A 20,543-nucleotide genomic window follows, 5' to 3' on the forward strand; every position below is an offset into this window, starting at 1 on the left:
TCAATGGTCAGAAAAATTTCTTAAGGTTAACTGTTGCTTTCCGACGGTCGGCTGCTTCTCAGTGGAGGTGAAGCGCTGCATTTACATGCAGTGTTCTCCTTCACAGTATGGGGATGACGGATCACTATTGCGATTGCTCATCCTCACAAAGCTGAATTGTTTTTGGGCAGCAGATCGCTGTTTAGACACCACGATCTGCTGTCCAGAAGCAATAATTTAGGTGCCTGTACGAATGACAGGTTTACCCGATCAATGAGCGTTTCGCTCGTTCATCGGGTGATCTGCTGCACCTTTAGATTGTCAGGAATGAGTGTTCACAGGAATGTTCGTCCCCGATAATCTGCCCAATTATCTAGACATGTAAATCCACCTTTAAACTATTAATGCAGTCTACTAACAGTACTGGTCTACTTCCTAAAGGTGGATTTACCAGCAGATTATCGGGAATGACCTGTCTAAACAGCGATCTGAGCGTTCCTTCCTGACAATCGGCTGTAACATCGTGCGGTGCCAACCTGCCTTTACAGAACCCTATCTGTGTGTATTGTTTCTTATCTAGAACTCTGCTGACCCTGTTTCAGTCTACACTGCAAAGCAGACAAGTGAGCTACCAAAACAGGAAGCATCCGGCTGTATTGTTTGCTATAGTGGCCTGTGTGAAAAAGGGGAAAATATCAGGTTTATGTAAAAAATCTGGTATTTAGGAAGTAGAACTGGGTTCATTGGAAATGACCATTTATATTAATGCATTGATGGAATGGACTATTCTGTTGTAGAACCGCTGTGGATGGGCAGCTGATGATGCTGTATCATATTTTAAGTGGGGGGTATCTAACTTATCTGTTGCTTAAGGAGTTGGACCAAATAATGGTGGTAAACCCTCTGCTGTTATCCTTATATGTTAACTAGGCCTTATGCTTTGCACAGGTGTAGTGCAGTCTGTCTTACCTGTTTGGCCTAAAAACTGCAGATTGTCGTCCCCATAGGTACTGGAGTCTAGTGTGAGACACTGGGGCAAGTGCAGATACTATTGTAACTACATAATCAGCTTGAAGTAGACTTTCACCATTTTTGCTGTCATTTTGATTGATCTCTGATATGCACACTTGGGGAGGGGTTGGTTCGCATTTACGAAGACTGGTGATTTAGACGCCGGTCTTCGTCCCTCCTGTGCTGGTAGTTCATCCGTCTAAGTTATGTCGAGGCGCCACCCTGCATAACTTAGGCGGACTTTACACTTGTCTAAATTTACAGGACCTGGCATAGATTTAGACCATTTTCTACACCTAAAACAAGCATAGAAAATTATAAATGAGAAGGGCCTGCCGTCACGTCCCCTTACACACCCAAGCCATGCCCCCTTTTCTTTAGACCTGGCGTGAGTGGCGGAAAAGGGGAAAAGTTACAAATTGCCTTGTAAATATTCTTTGCCCCGCAAACTGCGACAAATATACGCCAAAAAGTGGCATATATCTGTTCGAAAATAACCCCCTGTGTCTTTTGCAGAGAAGAAGATGAGTATTCTGAGTTGCGGTCAGAACACAGTCACAGCCAGCTTGAAGCCAATGATGACTCTCGCAGCGTGGACCAGGACCAAACCTCCGTTTCTGTGTTAGAAAATCAGTCCACAATGGTCACAGTGGATATGGGTAAGTGAAAAACACATAATAGAAATGTGCCACTTCAAAATGTGAATGGAGCATGTTTCCTATGTATATGGCAGTCTGCTAACGTGACAGTACAGTCCCTGACAAAAGTCTTGTCTCTTCTCTATTTTGTAGAAACTCCTGCTATTAACCTGACTTTTAATTAATCAATTGGTGTTAGAAATAGCTCATATGAAAAGCTAAAGCCCTCCCAAATGATGTTTAATGCACTGAAATAAATTAGTTTCACTGAAAAAAGATTTATCATTTAATCAAGACAGAAAAGTCAAATTTTGGCAAGACAAAAGTTTTGTCGCCTATACAGAAATTGAACAACTTTACTGCAAATCCAAAAATATGTCAGAAAATTAAGTAGTGTTGCTGTGAGATCCAAATTTAATATCTTGTATGACTTCCATGAGCTTGAAGGACAGCATCCATGCGGTTTTGCAAGGATTCATACAATTTATTGATGAAGTCATCAGGAGTAGCAAAGAAAACAGTCTTGCATGCCTTCCAGAGTTCATCAATATTATTTGGTTTCGTCTTCCATGCTTCCTCTTTCATCCTACACCACATATGCTCAATGATGTTCATGTCTGGAGACTGGGCTGGCCAATCCTGGAGCATCTTGATCTTCTTCGCCTTAAGGAACTTTGATGTGGAGATGGAAGTATGCGATGGAGCACCATCCTGCTGCAGAATTTGGCCTTTTTTATGGTTGGGAATATAAGAGGTAGCTAAGATTTCTTGGTATTTTAGACTATTGATGTTGCATTCCACCCTGCAGATCCCTCGCACACCCCCATACTGGATGTAACCCCAGACCATGATTTTGCCTCCACCAAAGTTCACTGTTTTCTGGGTAAATCTCGGCTCCATGCGGGTTCCAGTAGGTCTCCTGCAATATTTGCGGCGACTGTGGTGTAATTCAACAGAAGATTCATCTGAAAAATCCACCTTCTGCCACTTTTCCAGCGTCCATCCTTTTAGCAGGCTGTGGCCCTTGGCAAATGCCACACTGTTTTTTAATTGTCTTTTGTTTAGTGCTGGCTTATGGGCACTGATTTGACCATGGAGGCCATTTCGAGACAGAATCTGACAAACTGTTCTGGTTGACACATGAACTTCAGGTGACCAGGTCTGCTGCAGTGGAAAATGGGCTGGCCTTGGATTTTCGAGCCAATAAACGGTCCTCTCGAGCAGTTGTCTTGCGGGGTCGGCCTGACCTGGCCTTGTCCAAAACGTCTCCAGTCTCTTCAAATCTTTTTTTTATCCTCTGAACTTGACGCTGAGACACATTGAAGGTGTCTGCCACATCAGCAGTGGATCTGGTCTTCAGCCTCTTGATAATCAACACTTTAGTCTCCGGGTGAATCTTAGGCTTGTTTGCAGAGGTCTAGTTGCAGTTGATGTGAAGGTCTAGTGTACTGGGGTTCTTTTTATACACACCTGAGACCTAATTGATCCATTATTACTTACAGGTGAAGCTCATATGACAAGGCGACAACACTTATGTCTTGGCAAAAATTGACTCAATAGGCTTTACCAAGCTGTGAATATTAGAATACTTTTTGTCAGTTTTGTTTTGCACTGAAACATTATTACAAAAGCTGTTGGGATTAAAATGACCCATTTCTTGTAACAAAATCTTGATTAGAAATATATTTTAGCGGCACTTCAGGTCAATTTGTACACAAGCGACAAGACTTTTGTCAGGGACCGTAAAGATGCAGGGCTAAAGGGGTTTTCCAAGTCTTTTTAACTCATGACCTATGCTCTGGATAGGTCATCAGTAGAGATGAGCGAATTTCAGGTTATGAAATTCGCACACGCTTCATTTACTGGTAAAAGGTGAATTGCGTTATGGATTCCGTTACCACGGACCATAATGCAATTCTATGATGGAATGCATAACGAAATGGCTTTAGAGGTATTCCGTTATTCATTCCGTTATAATAGAAGTCTATGGGCTGCATAATGGATCCGTCCCGATTCCGTTATGCAGGAGAGGACTACCCTGCATAACTGAAACGGGACGGATCCGTTTTGCAGCCCATAGACTTCTATTATGACGGAATGAATAACGGAATGCCTCTAAAGCCATTCCGTTATGCATTCCATCATAGAATTGCATTATTGTCCGTGGTAACGGAATCGATAACGCAATTCACCTTTTACCAGTAAACTAAGCGTTCGGGACCCTCACTGATCAGCTCTTTGAAAAGGCTGCGGCTATGCAATGTACGACGCTGTGCTTGATTCGTACAAATTTGTTCATGAATCAGCCTGCTTGAGCAGCGAGGGGCTGGCCCCACAAGTGCACCTGCACTGTTACTCCAAGTAGCAGTGATAGCGCAGAGGCTCTGCTCCTGCTACCAGAGCAGGGCTGATGCATACTCTGCATGCACTGCTATACTTTCACGTGTGTCCCTCACTGCTCAAGCCTGCTGATTCATGAGCAAATTTAATTTATATGAAAAAGTCACTCATCTCTATTACTCATCATTTGCTCCTTTGTCCATATGTAAACTTCATTATAAAGAATTAGCCCTATACTACTCTAGGTGTACGGCATCATTTGCATCCAGCTATTTGTCGTTAGTTATACACAGTAAGGTGAAACTCCACAGCAACGGAGATGAAGATTTACAGGTTTCTGCTGTACTGCTTTTCATCACTCACCGGGATAGACCTCATCAAATAAACGATCTGATGAATATTACTCATGATCAAGCAATGTGTTTGACATCCAAGGTACAGATTCCTAGCTGCGCCCATTCACCTATGCTTCCACCTCTAAATCAGGTGTGGTCCCATTATCAAAATACAGCTTTAGGGGATTTATGTTTTTTTTTTTTCTTCCCTACATTCGGTGTAGGACATGTTTAGATATTCAGAAAGCAGCATTTTGTCAAACTGCCAACCTGACTTTCATATAGAGAAAGATGTAATTTCTTTCCATGCCAATGTCCAGACAGAACTGATTATGAGGAGACATCAATTCTAAAATCAGGAAGCACATTCACCTGACTGTGGCTTACTGGAATAGAAAAATCAATTGCCATTTTGACAGTGTATTCAGTGCTGAATTTCCACCTGGAATGATACTTGTGCCCACCCAACACTCTCTCTTCCTTCCTGACATAAAATCTTGAACTTTTGTTCGCTTTCATGCTGCTCAGCCGCCTATAACTGCTATACATCGTGGCGAAACCAACCTCGCCACTGGGTTTTGGAGAGGCCTGTTTACCAGCCTCTTGCCTCAGGATTATAGCCCATACTAACTTTAAAGGAGAAGACAGACCGGCCGCACAGCTTAAATCTGTCTTTGGAATTGTATTTTGTTATGTGAGGGTACCCAGATAGCTAATTTTATTGTATTCGTGTATTCTGAGTGCCATTCACCTAATGATATGCACTCAGACTTGAGCTATCTGGGGATATGTTAAATGTCTGTGTTTGCTGTGGGGGTGTGACATTGTGTGTTTGGGTGGTGATTTCTGTCCTGTTGTCTCCACATGGGTATTAGCGATTTCCCTTTGTTCTGAGAGATAATTGAATTGCTCCTCGGGTGTCTCCAGGGCAGAGAGGAAGAAACCTTGATGCATTGTGGGGATGTGTTGTGTCTGTGTATCCTGAGTGCTACGTATCTGTCCTGTGTCACAGTCTTCCTTCTGGTCCCCTAGGGGCGTGTCCACCAGATGGGGACCTGCATAAATACGGGCGGGTAGCCCTCAATAAAGTGTGCCTGTTTTATTCTTCATCATGTTGAGGCTGGTGTTTGGGTAACTGATCAACACTGGGGGATTGCTATACGCTGGGAGATTTGCTATACTCCCCTGGCTATAACTACTAGCTCTTTTAAGAGCTGTTCCTGCTCTCTGGTTTTAGGAGAGGTTCACCCACTGGAGCCTGGAGCCTTGTCGTAGGTCCAGGGTGGGTAGGAGACGGTAAGACCTCAACCAAGCTTCGGCGGTTCGTGGGGTCTGCAGTGCGTACGGTGTCAAGTGGAGTGCTTGGAGTCCTCGGAAAGCACTAGGAGCATCTATCAACGGAGGTACCCGGTCGGGGTGCCAGCAGATCCGTTACATACATTATACTTGCTTTCCTTTTCTCCTTATTTGTGACAGGGAATGTACTATGTTTTTTCTGCCAATTAAATCCAGATAGTGACAGACACCCTTTATTCTAATCTGTTTTTATTTTATGATTGTGTATTTTTTATTCTATTTTCCGAACAGTATTATGGGGGCGGCCATCTTGCCTGAGCTGTTCTTAACAGCATTTAGAGTTATGCTTTACAGCAGCCACCATGAGCCATAGACACAGTGGTCGGGAGGGGACATACTTGACTTCTATGGGAGAGTTTTTTAGGCATGCTCCGAGACCTGTGCAGAGGTCATGAGGGAGTAGATAAGCTGTGATATCACCTATTGTGAAGGCTGGATTATGTGTTCTCTCTATACAGAGGTGATATCTGTCATGTCTGTGATGATAATGAACTTACTGCAGTAAAGTGATCTGTACAGACCAAGAAGTGGTGCCAATTATTAGGCTTAGTGGCCCGTGTGGAAACTGCAGGATTTTAGGATTTTTTAAAACTATAGCTAGTGACATGGAATATTAAAAGTGACATCATTAGAAATTCTTTAAAAACATGATTTTAGACAATAGGTAATTTCTGATGACACATTCTCTTTCATATATTTCCTCACGTTTATAATAAACGTAATCCTTGTCTCTCCTCCTGGGAATCTCTGAGATTTTCTGTATGGGTCTTGAGTGACAGCTGTCACGGGGTGTTATGCTCTGATTTCTTGATGTCCGTTTTAATAATTCTGTTTGATCCTGTATGCTGACGGCTTGCGAGCTTGTCACACGATGCAAAACGCTGAGATAATTTCACAGCATTCTCCATCACATTTCAAGTGCTGACTTTCTTATATGTCCTTTAAAGGGGTATTGCAACTTATACATTAATGGCTTAGCAATATGATATGCACTAAGAGGGATGCTTATCATGCCTCTTCGCCTTGTTTTTGGTGTAAAAAGTCGCAAAATCCATTACAACTTAAAGGGGTTGTCCGGGATCAAAATTATTATTTTTTAAATAGTTTACTCACTATGACTAGCCGAGTCAAGGTTCCCCCGATGTTTTCCGGTATTTTTTTCACTGCTGCATGGCTCCTACGGTCCCCCACAGATTGTGTTGACATTTGATGTTTATTTGTGTGATGACTTCCTGCCGCACTGCACTGTGGGTCCCAGCTCAGTGCGGCATCTTCTGGTTTCTACTGTCTTTCAACTCGTCCCTGCACCCGCCCCCTTCATACATATTCATTCTCCTGCTGCACATCGTCCACTCCTCCATCTATCCGCCCCCCCCCCCCCCCCAATACATATTCATCCTCCTGCCGCACATTGTCCACTCCTCCATCTATCCCCCCCCCCCCCCCATACATATTCATCCTCCTGCCGCACATCGTCCACGCCTCCATCTATCCGCCCCCCCCCATACATATTTATCCTCCTGCCACACATCGTCCGCTCCTCCATCTATCCGCCCCCCCCTCATACATATTCATCCTCCTGCCACACATCGTCCACTCCTCCATCTATCCGCCCCCCTCATACATATTCATCCTCCTGCCGCACATCGTCCACTCCTCCATCTATCCACCCCCCCTCATACATATTCATCCTCCTGCCGCACATCGTCCACTCCTCCATCTATCCACCCCCCCTCATACATATTCATCCTCCTGCCATACATCGTCCACTCCTCCATCTATCCACCCCCCCATAGATATTCATCCTCCTGCCGCACATCGTCCACTCCTCCATCTATCCGCCCCCCCCCCCCCTCATACATATTCATCCTCCTGCCGCACATCGTCCACTCCTCCATCTATCCGCCCCCCTCATACATATCCCGCCTCCAGCCGCACATATTCCTCCCCCATTAGAAAGATCCATGCCCGGTGACATCACCGGACCGGAGGGGCATGGATTAGCGCGATGTCTGCAAGCCTAGTTACCGCTCCTCCGTGCGCTCTACATAATGACTTAGACTGACTGTGACGTCACCAGTCTCCCTGCGAAGTGGAAGAAAAGGCTTCGCTCGCCTGCAAGGGACCCGGTACGTCACTGATTTTACAAAAATAGTCACTTCCGGCCAATAATTTGCAGTATCAAAACGGGGCTTCAGAAATATGTGGCGCAGGCAGGACATGCATGTGTGAAATATGTATGTCACTCTAGTACTATTACAACAATGTCCCCAATCCCGGATAACCCCTTTAAAGGAAACCTGCCACATTGAGTTGTAGGCTCTGTGTGAGTTCAGTTGTCGCTGATTTTTATTGCCTATAGTTTTTGCCAAGGATTTAAAGGGGTTGTGTCACTTCAGCAAGTGGCATTTATCATGTAGAGAAAGTTAATACAAGGCACTTACTAATGTATAATCCATATTGCCTCCTGATCAGCTGTATTCCTTTTTCCATCACATTATACATAGCTCATTTCCATGGTTACAGCCACTTTTCAATCCATCAGTGGTGGCCGTGCTTGCACACTATAGGAAAAAGTTTCAGCCTATGCCCACTCCTGCAGTCTCGGCCACCAGAGGCCGGTGTTTTTTCCTATAGTGTGCAAGCACGACCACCACTGATGGATTGCAGGGTGGTCATGGAAACGACCAATGTATAATGTGATGGAAAAATTGACTTCTTTATTGTGGTTGGTGTTATTTTATAACAGTGGCATTGTTTCCTTAAGCCCTTCACTACCGAGCCACCTTAAATCCCAGGCCGATTTCTGCAAATCTGAAACGTGTCACTTTATGTGGTAATAACTTTGGAACGCTTTTACTTATCCAAGCTGTTCAGAGATTTGTTTTCTCGTGACACATTGTACTTCATGACAGTGGTAAATTTCTGTCGATATATTTCACCTTTTTTTTTTATTAAAAAGCCCAAAAATGACAAATTTCTGATAAATTCACTATTTTCTAAATATGAATTTCTCTGCTTTTGTGGCAGATAGTGATACCTCACAAAATAGTTATTACTTAAAATTTTCCCTATATCTTCTTTATGTTGGCTTCATTTTGTAAATGTCATTTCATTTATTTAGGACGTTAGAAGGCTTACCATTTTAGATGCAATTTTTCAAAATTTCAACAAAATTTCCAAAACCAATTCAATTATTTTCAAGGGCTTATGTAATGAAAACCACCCATAAATGACCTCATTTTAGAAACTACACCCCTCAAATTATTCAAAACTGATGTTACAAACTTTGTTTAACCCTTGAGGTGTTCAACAATAATGAATGGGAAATTGAGGTAAAATTTCTAAATTTCAATATTTTTTTAAAGATTTTCCATTTTCTTCCATTTTTGCTGTAACATAGCAAGGGTTAAAAAGAAAATAAACCTCATTATTTATTACGCTGATTCTTCAGTTTATAAACCCCCCAAAAATGTGCTAAAAAACGGTCGTATGAGCACATGGCAGGGTTCAAAATGGAAGTTGGACCCCATTCCGGAAACTAGTCCCCTCAAGGAATATTTCAAGGTGTGTAGTGAGCACTTTGACCCATCAGGCGTTTCACAGAATTAGGAAATACTTGGTTGTGAAAATGAAAAAAAAAAAATTTTTTTCCAGAAAAGATTGCTTTACACCCACATTTTCCACTTTCACAAGGGGTAACAGAACAAAATGCACCCCACATTTTGTTTCCCATTTCCCGATAAATAAGGCAACACCCACATGTGCTTGTAGCCTGCTGTATGGGCGCACAGCAGGGCTCTAGAGGCAAAGTGCAAAATATGATTTTTGCAGGCTTGAATAAACAGACATGGATTTTAGGTGCCATGTCGCATGTTAAAAAATTCCTGAGGTCCCCGGCCGCAGCTGCTTCTTCCTGTGTGCGGACGAAAACATCCGGTGTTGGGAGGAAGCAGCCAATGGCAGACGGTGACAGGGGGGCGCCTCCCTAGCGTCACCCGCAATGTTAGGAAGGCTCGTCCCCATCACCGCCTGCCATTGGCTGCTCCCCCCCAACACCTGATTTATTTATCCGCGTATGGGGAGAAGCAGCTGCGGCCGTGCAGGCACCAGGAGTGGCGCGGAGAGCCAGGTAAGTAAAATCAGTGTGAGAGGCTTGGGCGTATGGAGGGCCATTTCCAACCTCGGATAACCCCTTTAAGTAATGCTTAGACTGTTCTTTACTTCAAAGATTGAAATAGAGGATATTATTAAAATCTATTCCTTCCCTTGCCTGACATATGGAACAGTTCAATATTCCAAAATGCTATTGTCACCATGTTTGCTGTTGACTAATAGGCTATTGCAGCATTCGGCACCGCATCATCTCTGCCGGAACGTTTCCATTGTGGAAAGTATGCTCAGCATACTTCTAATATTAGACATATGTGCATGATTTTTATATTACTGTCACACATTGAACTATTTGTCACATTGTACTATTATTGAGTGATAAATTCTGTCCAGTTAGCATTATTACTGCCACAAAACGCAGAATTATTTTCTTGCTTTTTATTTTCTTTGTATTTTGTAATTAAATAAAATATGCTTTTAATTTAATAAAAAGCAAAATAAGGACTTGTTCACATGTGCCTTGGTATTCCGTCGCTGATTCCTCCTTCCTCCGCTAAAAAAAGCGGAATCCTGGATGGGCCCACCTTAATGGAATCTGTTTGGCTCCATTCAAGTCAGTTATATGCTGAAACCGACACTTCCACAGAATTATTCCTGAAATGGAGAACAATGGAGATCAATAGCGCAAGTGTGAAAGAGTGTTTATTTTACATTCCAATATTTTCTACTGACCTTTCCTCTTGCTCACACAGATTGGCAATAGATTGCTTATTGGTTTAGAATCCCTAGGTTATATGAAATGTATCACTCTTCATACCGTAATCACCTTTTCACCTTGTTTTCTGCACTATCCAGAACCTGGACTTTAGGACAATTACACTTCCGAGCCGGGATGTTAACGTGTGTGCTTGTATGTAAGGCCTCATGCACACGGCCGTTGCTCAGTCTTTCCGGTCATTGGGGACCACAACTTGTGGCCCCCCAATGCACGGGCAACAACCTGGCGGCTGCTGAAGATAGATCCAGACCCATTCAACTTGAATGGGTCCGTGATCCGTCCGCACTGCAAAAAAAAATAGAACAAGTTCTATTTTTTTGCTGTTTGGAGGCATGGAGAGAAACCCTACGGAAGCACTCTGTAGTGCTTCGTGGAGTTCCATGCCTCCGTTCTGCACTGCACCTTCTGTGTTGCTGACCCATTCAAGTGAATGGATGCACGCCTGTGATGCGGTGTGCACACGGCCGGCTGTTTGCGGGCCGCAATAAGGGAACGGCCGTGTGCATGAGCCCTAAGCCAGGGATTCTCAACCTGCGGCCCTCCAGCTGTTGCAAAACTACAACTCCCACCATGCCCTTTTGTAGGATGATAGCTGTAGGCTGTCAGGGAATGATGGGAGTTGTCGTTTTGCAACAGATGGAGGGCCGCAGGTTGAGCATGCCTGTGGACCTAAGCCGCTGGTGTGTAAGAGTTTATTAGCGGCTGGCTCTTGGTGGTACACCAGATTACAGTCCTGTTTCTTCAAGTTGCAAAAAAATTTGCAACCCTCGAGGATTAAATGATTTAGACTAAAAATGTTCTTCATGTGCTGTACGATTTCTCATTTAGGTGACATCACCAGAATACTTTTAATGCTTATGGGGCCAAGGTTATTTGTTGCATATTTTGGCTGTGGTATAGAAAATATGCAGTAAATGACGGGCCCCAAGTGGTTGAGAAAATCAAAAAAACTGGACAATGAGAGCTCTGACTATTTAGCAGACCTGAAAGTCTAGTTCCTATTTATTTCCTTAAGCCAACACCACGAAGTCGCCATAAATTCAGCTTTGCCTTAGCTGCTAAGCTGACGATTTAGCAAAACTGCCATTACCAAAGGCTCTTGCTCTATTTATTTAGTTAAATCTCCCAACCCGCGCTGTGCTGTGAGCGTCTATTTCACAGTATATGCCTGAAACCTCAAGCCCATATCAAATATATGCTGTGCTTTCTGAAGGATGAAAGTCACGCTGCAGATTTTCTTCATTTTGCAACCACCAAGCAAAACCTGATACATTACAATTTACCTAAACCATCATCAAACTCCTGAAACCTCTCACATTAAAGCCTCAGTCCTTTGGGGAATGGCTGGCTGTGTGCAATAAACCTCACCGGCTGGTCTACGTAAACTGTTCATCAAGCCATCAGCTACATGATGATAAAAAAAAGGCATTCCCATTACTGGTGTTAAATGGCCCTGCTATTGGTGCCCAAACCACCCTGACCTTGCTTCCAAACCTCCCCAACAAATCGGTTCACACTTGCTCAGCTACATGGCTCTTTTTTTTGAGTATCCGTATTCTTTCCTTCACTCTTTGTAATGCCTTTCCTATGGTGGAGGCAAAGTACTCTGTGTAGAGAACTTAGAGACTTGCACATATACGATAAAAATTCTTACTCCCGGCCCTTTAACGGGTATTCATTTTAGTCAAGTTCCGTTTGTCATTATTTGAATTGTCCTAAATCCTGCAGTGCTTCTCAGTACAGTACCTGTTACCTTATTTACTTTATTACCATTATCCAGCAGACGTCACAGAGGAGTCTGAACGAGGCCTAAAGGTTGTTACACGTCTACAATGGTAGGGTGTCCGTACAGCACTATTGAAGCAGGAGAGCAGTCTTGTTCCCACCTTTCACTGGGTTCTAGATTTCATATGAATTTGGGCTCATGCACACAAACTTATTTTCACTCAGTTTTTTTTTTTTTGGGCGGACTGTATGCGGAACCATTCATTTCAACAGGTCCACAAGAAAAACGGAAGTTACTCCATGTGCATTCCATTTCCGTTCTATTAGTGGCCAGCTGTTCCGGTCCGCAAAATACGGAATGCACACGGACGTCATACGTTTTGTTTTGTTGTTCATGTGCATGAGCCCTTACACCATGGAGTGCCATGTTAATTTTTTCTCATTCCTAGAAGTATGGTGGTGTGCTTCACAGCTTTTCGTGGCAGTTTTTGAGACAAAGCCAGGGGTTGGAAGGATATGAAAAATATAAAGGGAAAACTTGTACTTCTCCTTCCTGGCTTGCATCAGACACTGCCCCCCAAACCTTTGTGTGTGTGTGACACCACCCATATTCCACTAGACCGTAGCCAAATATCTCATATTTCAGTTGTAGGCTGTTTTTGCAAATGAAATCTAAATTTTTCTTTCTGCAAGCAATAAAAGGATATTAAAGGGATCTTCCAGGACTGCAGTTTTGAGGACCTATCCTCAGGAGAGGTCATCGATATCAGATTGTGGAGGTCCAACTCATGGAACCCTGCCATTCAGCCGCTTGAAAGGGCTACTGCGCCCTGACAAACGCTGCGGCCTCCTCACAGTATACCAAGCACAGCGCCATACGTTGTATACTTTGGGACTGAGCTGCACATAGGCAATGTGACTGATCAAAATGATGTCACTAGTCTAGAAAAAAAGCTGCATCATGGGGGTCTCAGAAAACCCCTGTAACATTTCTCAGAAAAAGCACTCTGCACAATGACTATTTGTAGCACGGGGGAACAGTTATCGGGATGGCAATTGTTACTTCAGTCCTTGATCACCTGCTGCCTTAGACACTTGGCATTTCAGTGGTTTCACTTTTGGTTTCACTTTGTCTGTGTGTTGCTGGTATCTCCACACCTCCTGTTCAGGTGTGGATCATGTGACCTTTACCTCCCCCTATTTAGTCTGACTTTGCCCATCACTCCTTGCTCTGGATAGCTTCATTTGGTTTTTGGAAGAGCTGGAGTGTGGTTCTTGGTGAAGTCCTGTTCGTCCATCATCCATCAGCCTCAGAAGTTAAGTGTTCCGCTTGTGTTTTGTATTCCCCCCCCCCCCCCCACCTTTGTTGTTTACTAGGCCTCAGCGAGACGCTGGTTCCTTCACCAGGGAAGGAGCGGGTTGTCTCTGCCCTGTTATTACCATTAGGGCATCTGAGGGCCACCGGGGTTTTCTAGGTTCCTGTGTACGGGCATCTCTACCATCGAGAGGTGCCCATACGGATAGGAGTTAGGGCCAGGAGCAGGGTTTTATAGGTGGTGACCCTTTTCCTTCCCTAGCGGTGAGTCCTAGGGTCTTTCCCCTTCGTTCTTGTTGTCTTTTGGTGTTCTCCCCTACTACATCCGTGACACGCCCCCTAGCTGTTGGTGAGGTTCGGCTTTGGGAGGCAGTTATAACACAAGAGATCATCTGCTTCAAAAGCCTTTCACTGACTGCATCAATATCTGGTTTAATAACATAATTCACTCCATTTGTGCTTATTTTAATGTTCTGCGTAGTTTAGGGTCCATTCACATATCCGTAGTGCATTGCGGAACTGAAATACACCCGGCCGGCACCCCCATAGAAATGCCTATTCTTGTCTGCAATTGCGGACAAGAATAGGACATGCATTTTCTGTCATTGAGGTCCACATAGAAAAAGACTGAGAAGTCGTGTCTCATCCAATACAGTTTTGCTGCAGGTTTTTCTCGCGGAGGTTCTGCTTCGGCTGTGAGCCTGGTCTGTGCATGTCCTAATTATCCATTTGAAAGTGAGGTCTGTAAATGGAGCTTGCAAATTCATGTAGACCCTGGTTTCTAATATCATGGTGGCCTATGGTTATTAGCTAATATCAGTACAAGGAGAAGATTGTGAAACTCTTAAAACAACCTGTACATTATCCATGCTTTGTGCGCTATTCTGGTTGGTCGACCTCGCCTGGCATTTCTTGTAGGGAATGTCTTAAACTTTGATCTGTTCTTTCTTGTCAATGAAAGGTAAATGGATAATTAGTTCTAACACAAGCCCCGTCATGCTGTTCTCCCAGAGCACTGTTTTGGCAGCAGGGGTGACGTTATTACAGGTTCTGTTGTGTTGATTTGGGCCACCCTGATTCAGATTAAAAGTGGAACAGATGGAAGATGTTGATGACAGCTCGGCTGCCGCTGTGTGCAGAGCTTTGCATTATACATGTGCATAGGGTAGGCTTTGTCGAATCTTGCATAGGGCAGCAATAATGCAAAGGGCACGAGAGACGGCACAGATGTCCGTCTTGTCTTAGTGGGAATTTGAGAAGAGCAAGAGATAACATAGGTTTGCATTGAGTTACTCCCTTTGCTTTAGCGTGCCATAAAGAGCAATTATTTCACAGCAGAAGATTCAAATATTTATCACAGTTGATATTGCGTTTCAGTGTTTTCTTGGAAGAGCACCATACAGTTATATTGTAGTGACAATTACGTGTAGCTGGTATTTTAACACGAGCTGCATTGGTGAATAAAGGCGTCTATTAATTGGAGTGCTGTCTTAACTTCAATTTGGCTGATGCAGAGAAACCTGGACCTGGTCCTGTAAGGCTTTTACCTTTTTATCTGTCAGCAGATTTGTACCTATGGCACTGGCTGACCTGTTGCATGTGCACTTGGCATCTGTTTTGGTCCCATCTTCATGTGTGCGCCTGCATTGTTTTAATATATGCTAATGAGCCTTTAGGTGCAATGAGGGCGTTGACATTACACCTAGAGCGTCTGAAATGAAACTTAAAAAAGTTGCAGAACCATTTGCACGTGTCCTTCACCGAAGCCTTGGCTGAAAGAAACACTTCTGTCGGAAAGGGGTGTTTTTTAAAGGGAGTCTGTCACCAGCAGCCTCCTTATCCAACTGTCTGCATAGACACATAGCTGTGGTTAAAACTCAGTTTTGTTTTGTTGATCTGAGGCTCTGTTCCCAAGTTATGATACTTTTCAATATGCAAATTAGGCCTTTAGTGCAATGAGCTCTTGTTACACCCAAGCTCCCCGCATTTCTTTGGCCAGCCCTTCCATCACTTCTTTGCCACTGCCTGGCCCTGTCAATCAATTTTAAAGGGTTGTGAAGCACCACAGTAAGTAAAAGATGCCTTAGAGTCACTCGTCTCTCTTCCTGGTCTGAGTGAGGAAATAAAGCGAGGCTGTTTGCCGTGCTGAAAATCCAAACAGTGGAGGAAGTTATAGAGCCAGGAGAGGAAGGAGAATGTTTTAAAAAGAAAAAAACCAGACAATATTCACTTATAGGCTGCTAATATGTGCTACCAACTTGATTGTAGTGCCTTTGCATCAGGTCTCAGTCCTAATTTCTGATTCCTGACAATACTCCTCGTTGTTTTATGGTCCCATATGGAAAAACTATACCGCTACGCCGAAGGGTGTTGAGGGAACTCGAGGTAAAGCAGCTGCTCAGTATATTCCCCTGAACTCTTAGCACTTACCCTGCCCAAACAGCACATTTATTACCCAGAAAGATTGTGAATGAGTTTGCCTCTTGCTTCTTTAACATTTCACGCTTTCCAGATGAGAAATAAATCTTTACGGTCTAATGCTGTTTATAGGTCTGTACATGCATCGTTAATCCATGTCACCGTTTTACTCTGTTATGGCTTCTTGTGATGTAAAGTGCAATGCCAAATGGCAGGTAATTACTCTGAAACTTTAAATATACGTTGATTTATTAAAAAGGCAGGGAAAATATTCCACAGTCAAAGCGATATCCTCTAAACTGGCTGATTTCGAGTGCCACCCCTCCTCCCTAGAGGCGAAATTTGGGCGAATCCTTGTACTGTAGTAAATTCTAACGTTTGCACTTCAAGGTCAGTTTAACAACTCGGCATGCTCTCATGGACAGCATGTCCGCAATGGGAATTTTCTTAGAGCTTTATTACCTTTTGTTCTTTCTAGGTCATAAACTGTGTGCGGAATCTACTTCTATAGCAGTGACATAGGACATCAAATGATATTCATTGGGTTGAGAATGAAATCAATATGTATTTAATTTCCGTCCAAATATTAGAGGAGAAATGTTAATTAAAATGACAGCCCAGTTTTAAAGATGTCTGTTGATCTCAATAAACAGCGGTGATATGTATTTATTACTTATATCTAGTCTGCTTCGTATGGTCACTCGCTCATTCTCTGTGGGACAGCTGGAGATAGCCGAGCACTGTGCGCTGCTATTTCTGGCAGTCCCATAGAGAATGAATGGAGCTACAATGCATGACAGTTCCTCCATTCAAATAGAGGTCCCGGGACCCTTGTTACTGTGATCAGCAGGGGCCCAATGTATGGACTCCTAGCATTCAAGCACATATCTCTTTTATGCTGTAAATAGGTGATAAGTTGTTATAATCGGACAACCCCTTTAAATTATATTGTATATAATACATTACACGCTTTAGGGTACTTTCACACTAGCGTTGTTTGAATCCAACGGGCAATTCCGTCGCCGAAACTGCCCGCCGGATCCGGAAAAACGTGTGAAAACGGATTACATTTGAATCCTGATCAGGATTCTGATCACAATGAAAAAATGCATTGGAATAAACTGATCCGCCATTTATGGACTTTTTTTTAAAAAAAAATTCAGGTTTAATATGCAAAAGCCGGATCCGGTTTGACGGAACACACAGCGCCGGATACGGCATTAATGCAAGTCAATGGGAAAAATGCCGGATCCGGCGTTCAGTCAAAGTGTTCCGGATTTTTGGCTGGAGGTAAAAATACAACATTCTACGGTTTTCTGAAAAGCCTGATCAGTAAAAAAGACTGAACTGGATGCATCCTGAACAGATTGCTCTCCATTCAGAATGCATGGGGATAAAACTGATCAGTTCTTTTCCGGATTTGAGCCCCTAGGACGGAACTCGGCGCCGGAAAAGAAAAACGCTAGTGTGAAAGTAGCCTTACTGTCTCCTTTCCAGCTTGCTATTTCCAGTATGATTGAGGGATATCTATGATCAGGGTTTCCTTTCTTGCTTGATAATTCACTTAAAGGGAATCTGACGGTTCTAAAACACCCTCCAAACTAGAGTAAGCAGTGGATAGTGTACGTGATACTCAGTCCGGTTCTGTAATTTTATCTTCATACTCACTGGCATTCAGACACTGCGCTCTCATAAACCAGCAGTAAAATGCATTGCGATGACCCCTCTTTGAGTCCTCTCCATTAAGAACGGGAGTCCTTTCAATGTATTCTACTGCTGATTTGTAGGAGCACAGTGTCAGAATGCAAGTGAGTATGAAGATAAAAACTACATAACCGGACTATGTATCACCGCTTATTCTCGAGTGGGGGTGGGGGGTGTTTCAGAGCTGAAAGACTCCCTTTAAAAATTTTATGAAAAAGACACCATTTCCTTTAAATGTCAAATATTTCAGAAAGTATTTCTTAGGGCTGCCATTGATTGGTAATTTAGTTTTTTGGTCTTCTGCCTTTTCTTTTTGCTGATCCTGCTTGCCTTTGTGCAATTGCAATTGTGTTATTTACTTTTATTCATTACATTTGTTCCAACCAAGAATAATACTTCCAGAATTGAGTCGTCTTTGCGGCTACAGAGCACAACGTGGAGTTTGGCATAATAAATCAGTATGTAGGAGTCCTTCTGGGATAACTGAACGCAATCAGCATCCTCAATCATCCCTTTCAAAGTAAGACCTCTACCTGTTATGTGAAAGTCAGGCATTGGCTGAAGATCTAGTAAGTAGCAAATGGCCTCCTAAGAGAGACGTCTAATAAAGCCATTCTGTGAAATACCAAAGAAAAAGCTTTTGGGATTCGGCAGGAGGACACTGAAGAAAAACACATTGATGTTCTGATTTGTGATGCCATTGGGAAGACCTGTATACTTGTTAAGCGAGACCTTTTTATCAGGACATAACAAATAGCCATGGGGCTTTACTCCATCATGACGTCTTTCAGCAACATGTTCAGAAAAGCTTATGATTGGTGTTCCTAATGCACAAGGCTGATGCACACAGTCATTTGCGGGAATTATGATGTAGTAATAGTGGGATAATATACACAGATGTAATTGTAGTGAAATAATGCATGTAATAATAGTGGGAAAATGCATGCAGTGATGTCACAGTACTGTGACACAGTACACAAATAATGTGCACAGTGATGTCACAGTACTGAGATAATGTGCACAATGATGTCACATTGCAGAGATCATTAACACCGTGATGTCACAGCACACACACAGGGCAAACATGAGAATTGAGGTACAATTTAGAATAAGGACCCATTCCGGTTTCTATGCCACTTTTCATACATTTCACCCCTAACTGCACCTTTTGGGTGGAGATAGCCCCCTTACTTAATGGTCCCCATAGCACCCGCTGTCTCCTACCCTGATAGATATGCCCATGCCTTTTATAAACAAAACGGCCCAGCTCTATTCCCTACAGTGTGTAACTTAAAAAAAACAAAAACAAGAGAGGGAATCTTCCAACTTTAATCACTTCATCATGCCTAAAACAGTTGGCCAACTTTTCCCCCCACCCAAAAATAAAATGCTGATGTTCGCTCCCTTGAGGATCATAAATTATTATTTTTTTGTGTGCATCCAGATGTATTTTTAAAGATTTTATCATTTTAGTTTATACTTATTAAAAATTGCTTACATTCCCTAAATGTTTGTATAGCACCTGCATTTTATATTGAGCTTCTTTTCTGTTTCCACATCAGTAAATGTTCCACGGTGAACACACATGCTCAGTCTTGCTTCTCTCTCTGCTCCTTCAGGTATGTGGACAGATTCCTGTTCTAGTGAGCCATGTGCTTCTGAAGCTTGCATCGTCTTCTCTGCTTCTTAGAGAAGATCCTAAATTAGCACAATTGGGGTCCATTTACACGTCCGTAGAATGGGTCCGGATCCGTTCCGCAACGTTGAGATGCAGACAGCACACAGTGTTCTGTCCACATCTGCATTTCCGAAGCGCGGCCCCGATCTTCCGGTCCGTGGCTCCCTAAAAAAATAGAACATGTTCTATTCTTGTCCACAATTGCGTTCAAAAATAGGCAGTTCTATGGGGGTGCCGGCCGGGTGTATTGCGGATCCGCAATACACTACGGACGTGTGAATGGACCCTTCAGAAGAAGCCGACTCACCACTGTTGAAGATGCCCCAATCAGGGCCAATCACGTTTGCTCTACTGCTCCAAATTAGTAGTACTCCAATGTTTTTACGTGCACAGAAGAAATAACACTGAAGTGAAGCAGTTTATAAGGACATCAGAAGGGGCATCCCCCCTGAGGCTCGTGGCATTGTTTCATTGGCGAGAATATAATAATAAGAAAAGAGATAACACTTAGCATCTGCACATTGTGCATTGTTTTACTAACTTTAGTATGTGAACTATGTAAATATCTAATAGCAGGCGCCATCTTGCAATGGAGTCTTCACTAACAGCAGCACAGCATACATCACATATGACACATCAAGGAGGCGGGTTCTCTTCAGTAGGATGGAACCTTCCTGATTTTGGAAAAGATGAGGAGTCGTCTGAGAGCTGGAGTATATGGGAGCCATCTTGCAGGATTAATAATGATATCCACATCTCCATCAGTCCCCCCTTGGATCTATTTCTGTCCCTAACAAGCCTAGCACATCTTTCTCTATGTATTGACTCTCCTTTTCACCTGCTTCCATGACAACCTATCCCTTGTGGATAGCCTCCCATGACACGGGACTTAGATATAGATAAGTCAGATGTCTGTCCCTATAGTAGATCTTCTCTCCAGGTGGTACTGTAAGGGGGGGACTAACAGAATGAAGTGGACCTTGTCTCTCATCCTCATCCAGCTCTCTCATGATCATCTCCGGGGTAGCATCAGCTACGCCTTTGAGCCGAAGCCTCCTAATGTAGGGGATGACTTAAAGGTAGGCAGACAATGTCATAGAGCAGCAGGAAATGCTAGCAGAATGCTTGGGTGTATAGGGAGAGGAATTACCAG

The 20,543-nt window shown here is 43.3% G+C and overlaps 1 protein-coding gene across 5 annotated transcripts in view; it reads left to right on the forward strand.

The window, feature by feature from the left end:
- Nucleotides 1–20,543, forward strand: part of MCC (MCC regulator of WNT signaling pathway) — a 315,415-nt gene that overhangs the window by 203,322 nt on the left and 91,550 nt on the right. For all 5 annotated transcript variants that reach the window (XM_040421630.1, XM_040421633.1, XM_040421632.1 and 2 more), the window contains one exon: nucleotides 1,507–1,649. In XM_040421630.1, coding sequence (XP_040277564.1) covers nucleotides 1,507–1,649 — 143 coding nt within the window. The remainder of the gene's footprint in view (nucleotides 1–1,506; nucleotides 1,650–20,543) is intronic.

This window comes from Bufo bufo, chromosome 2 (genome assembly GCF_905171765.1).
Source record: "Bufo bufo chromosome 2, aBufBuf1.1, whole genome shotgun sequence".
Lineage (NCBI taxonomy): Eukaryota > Metazoa > Chordata > Amphibia > Anura > Bufonidae > Bufo > Bufo bufo.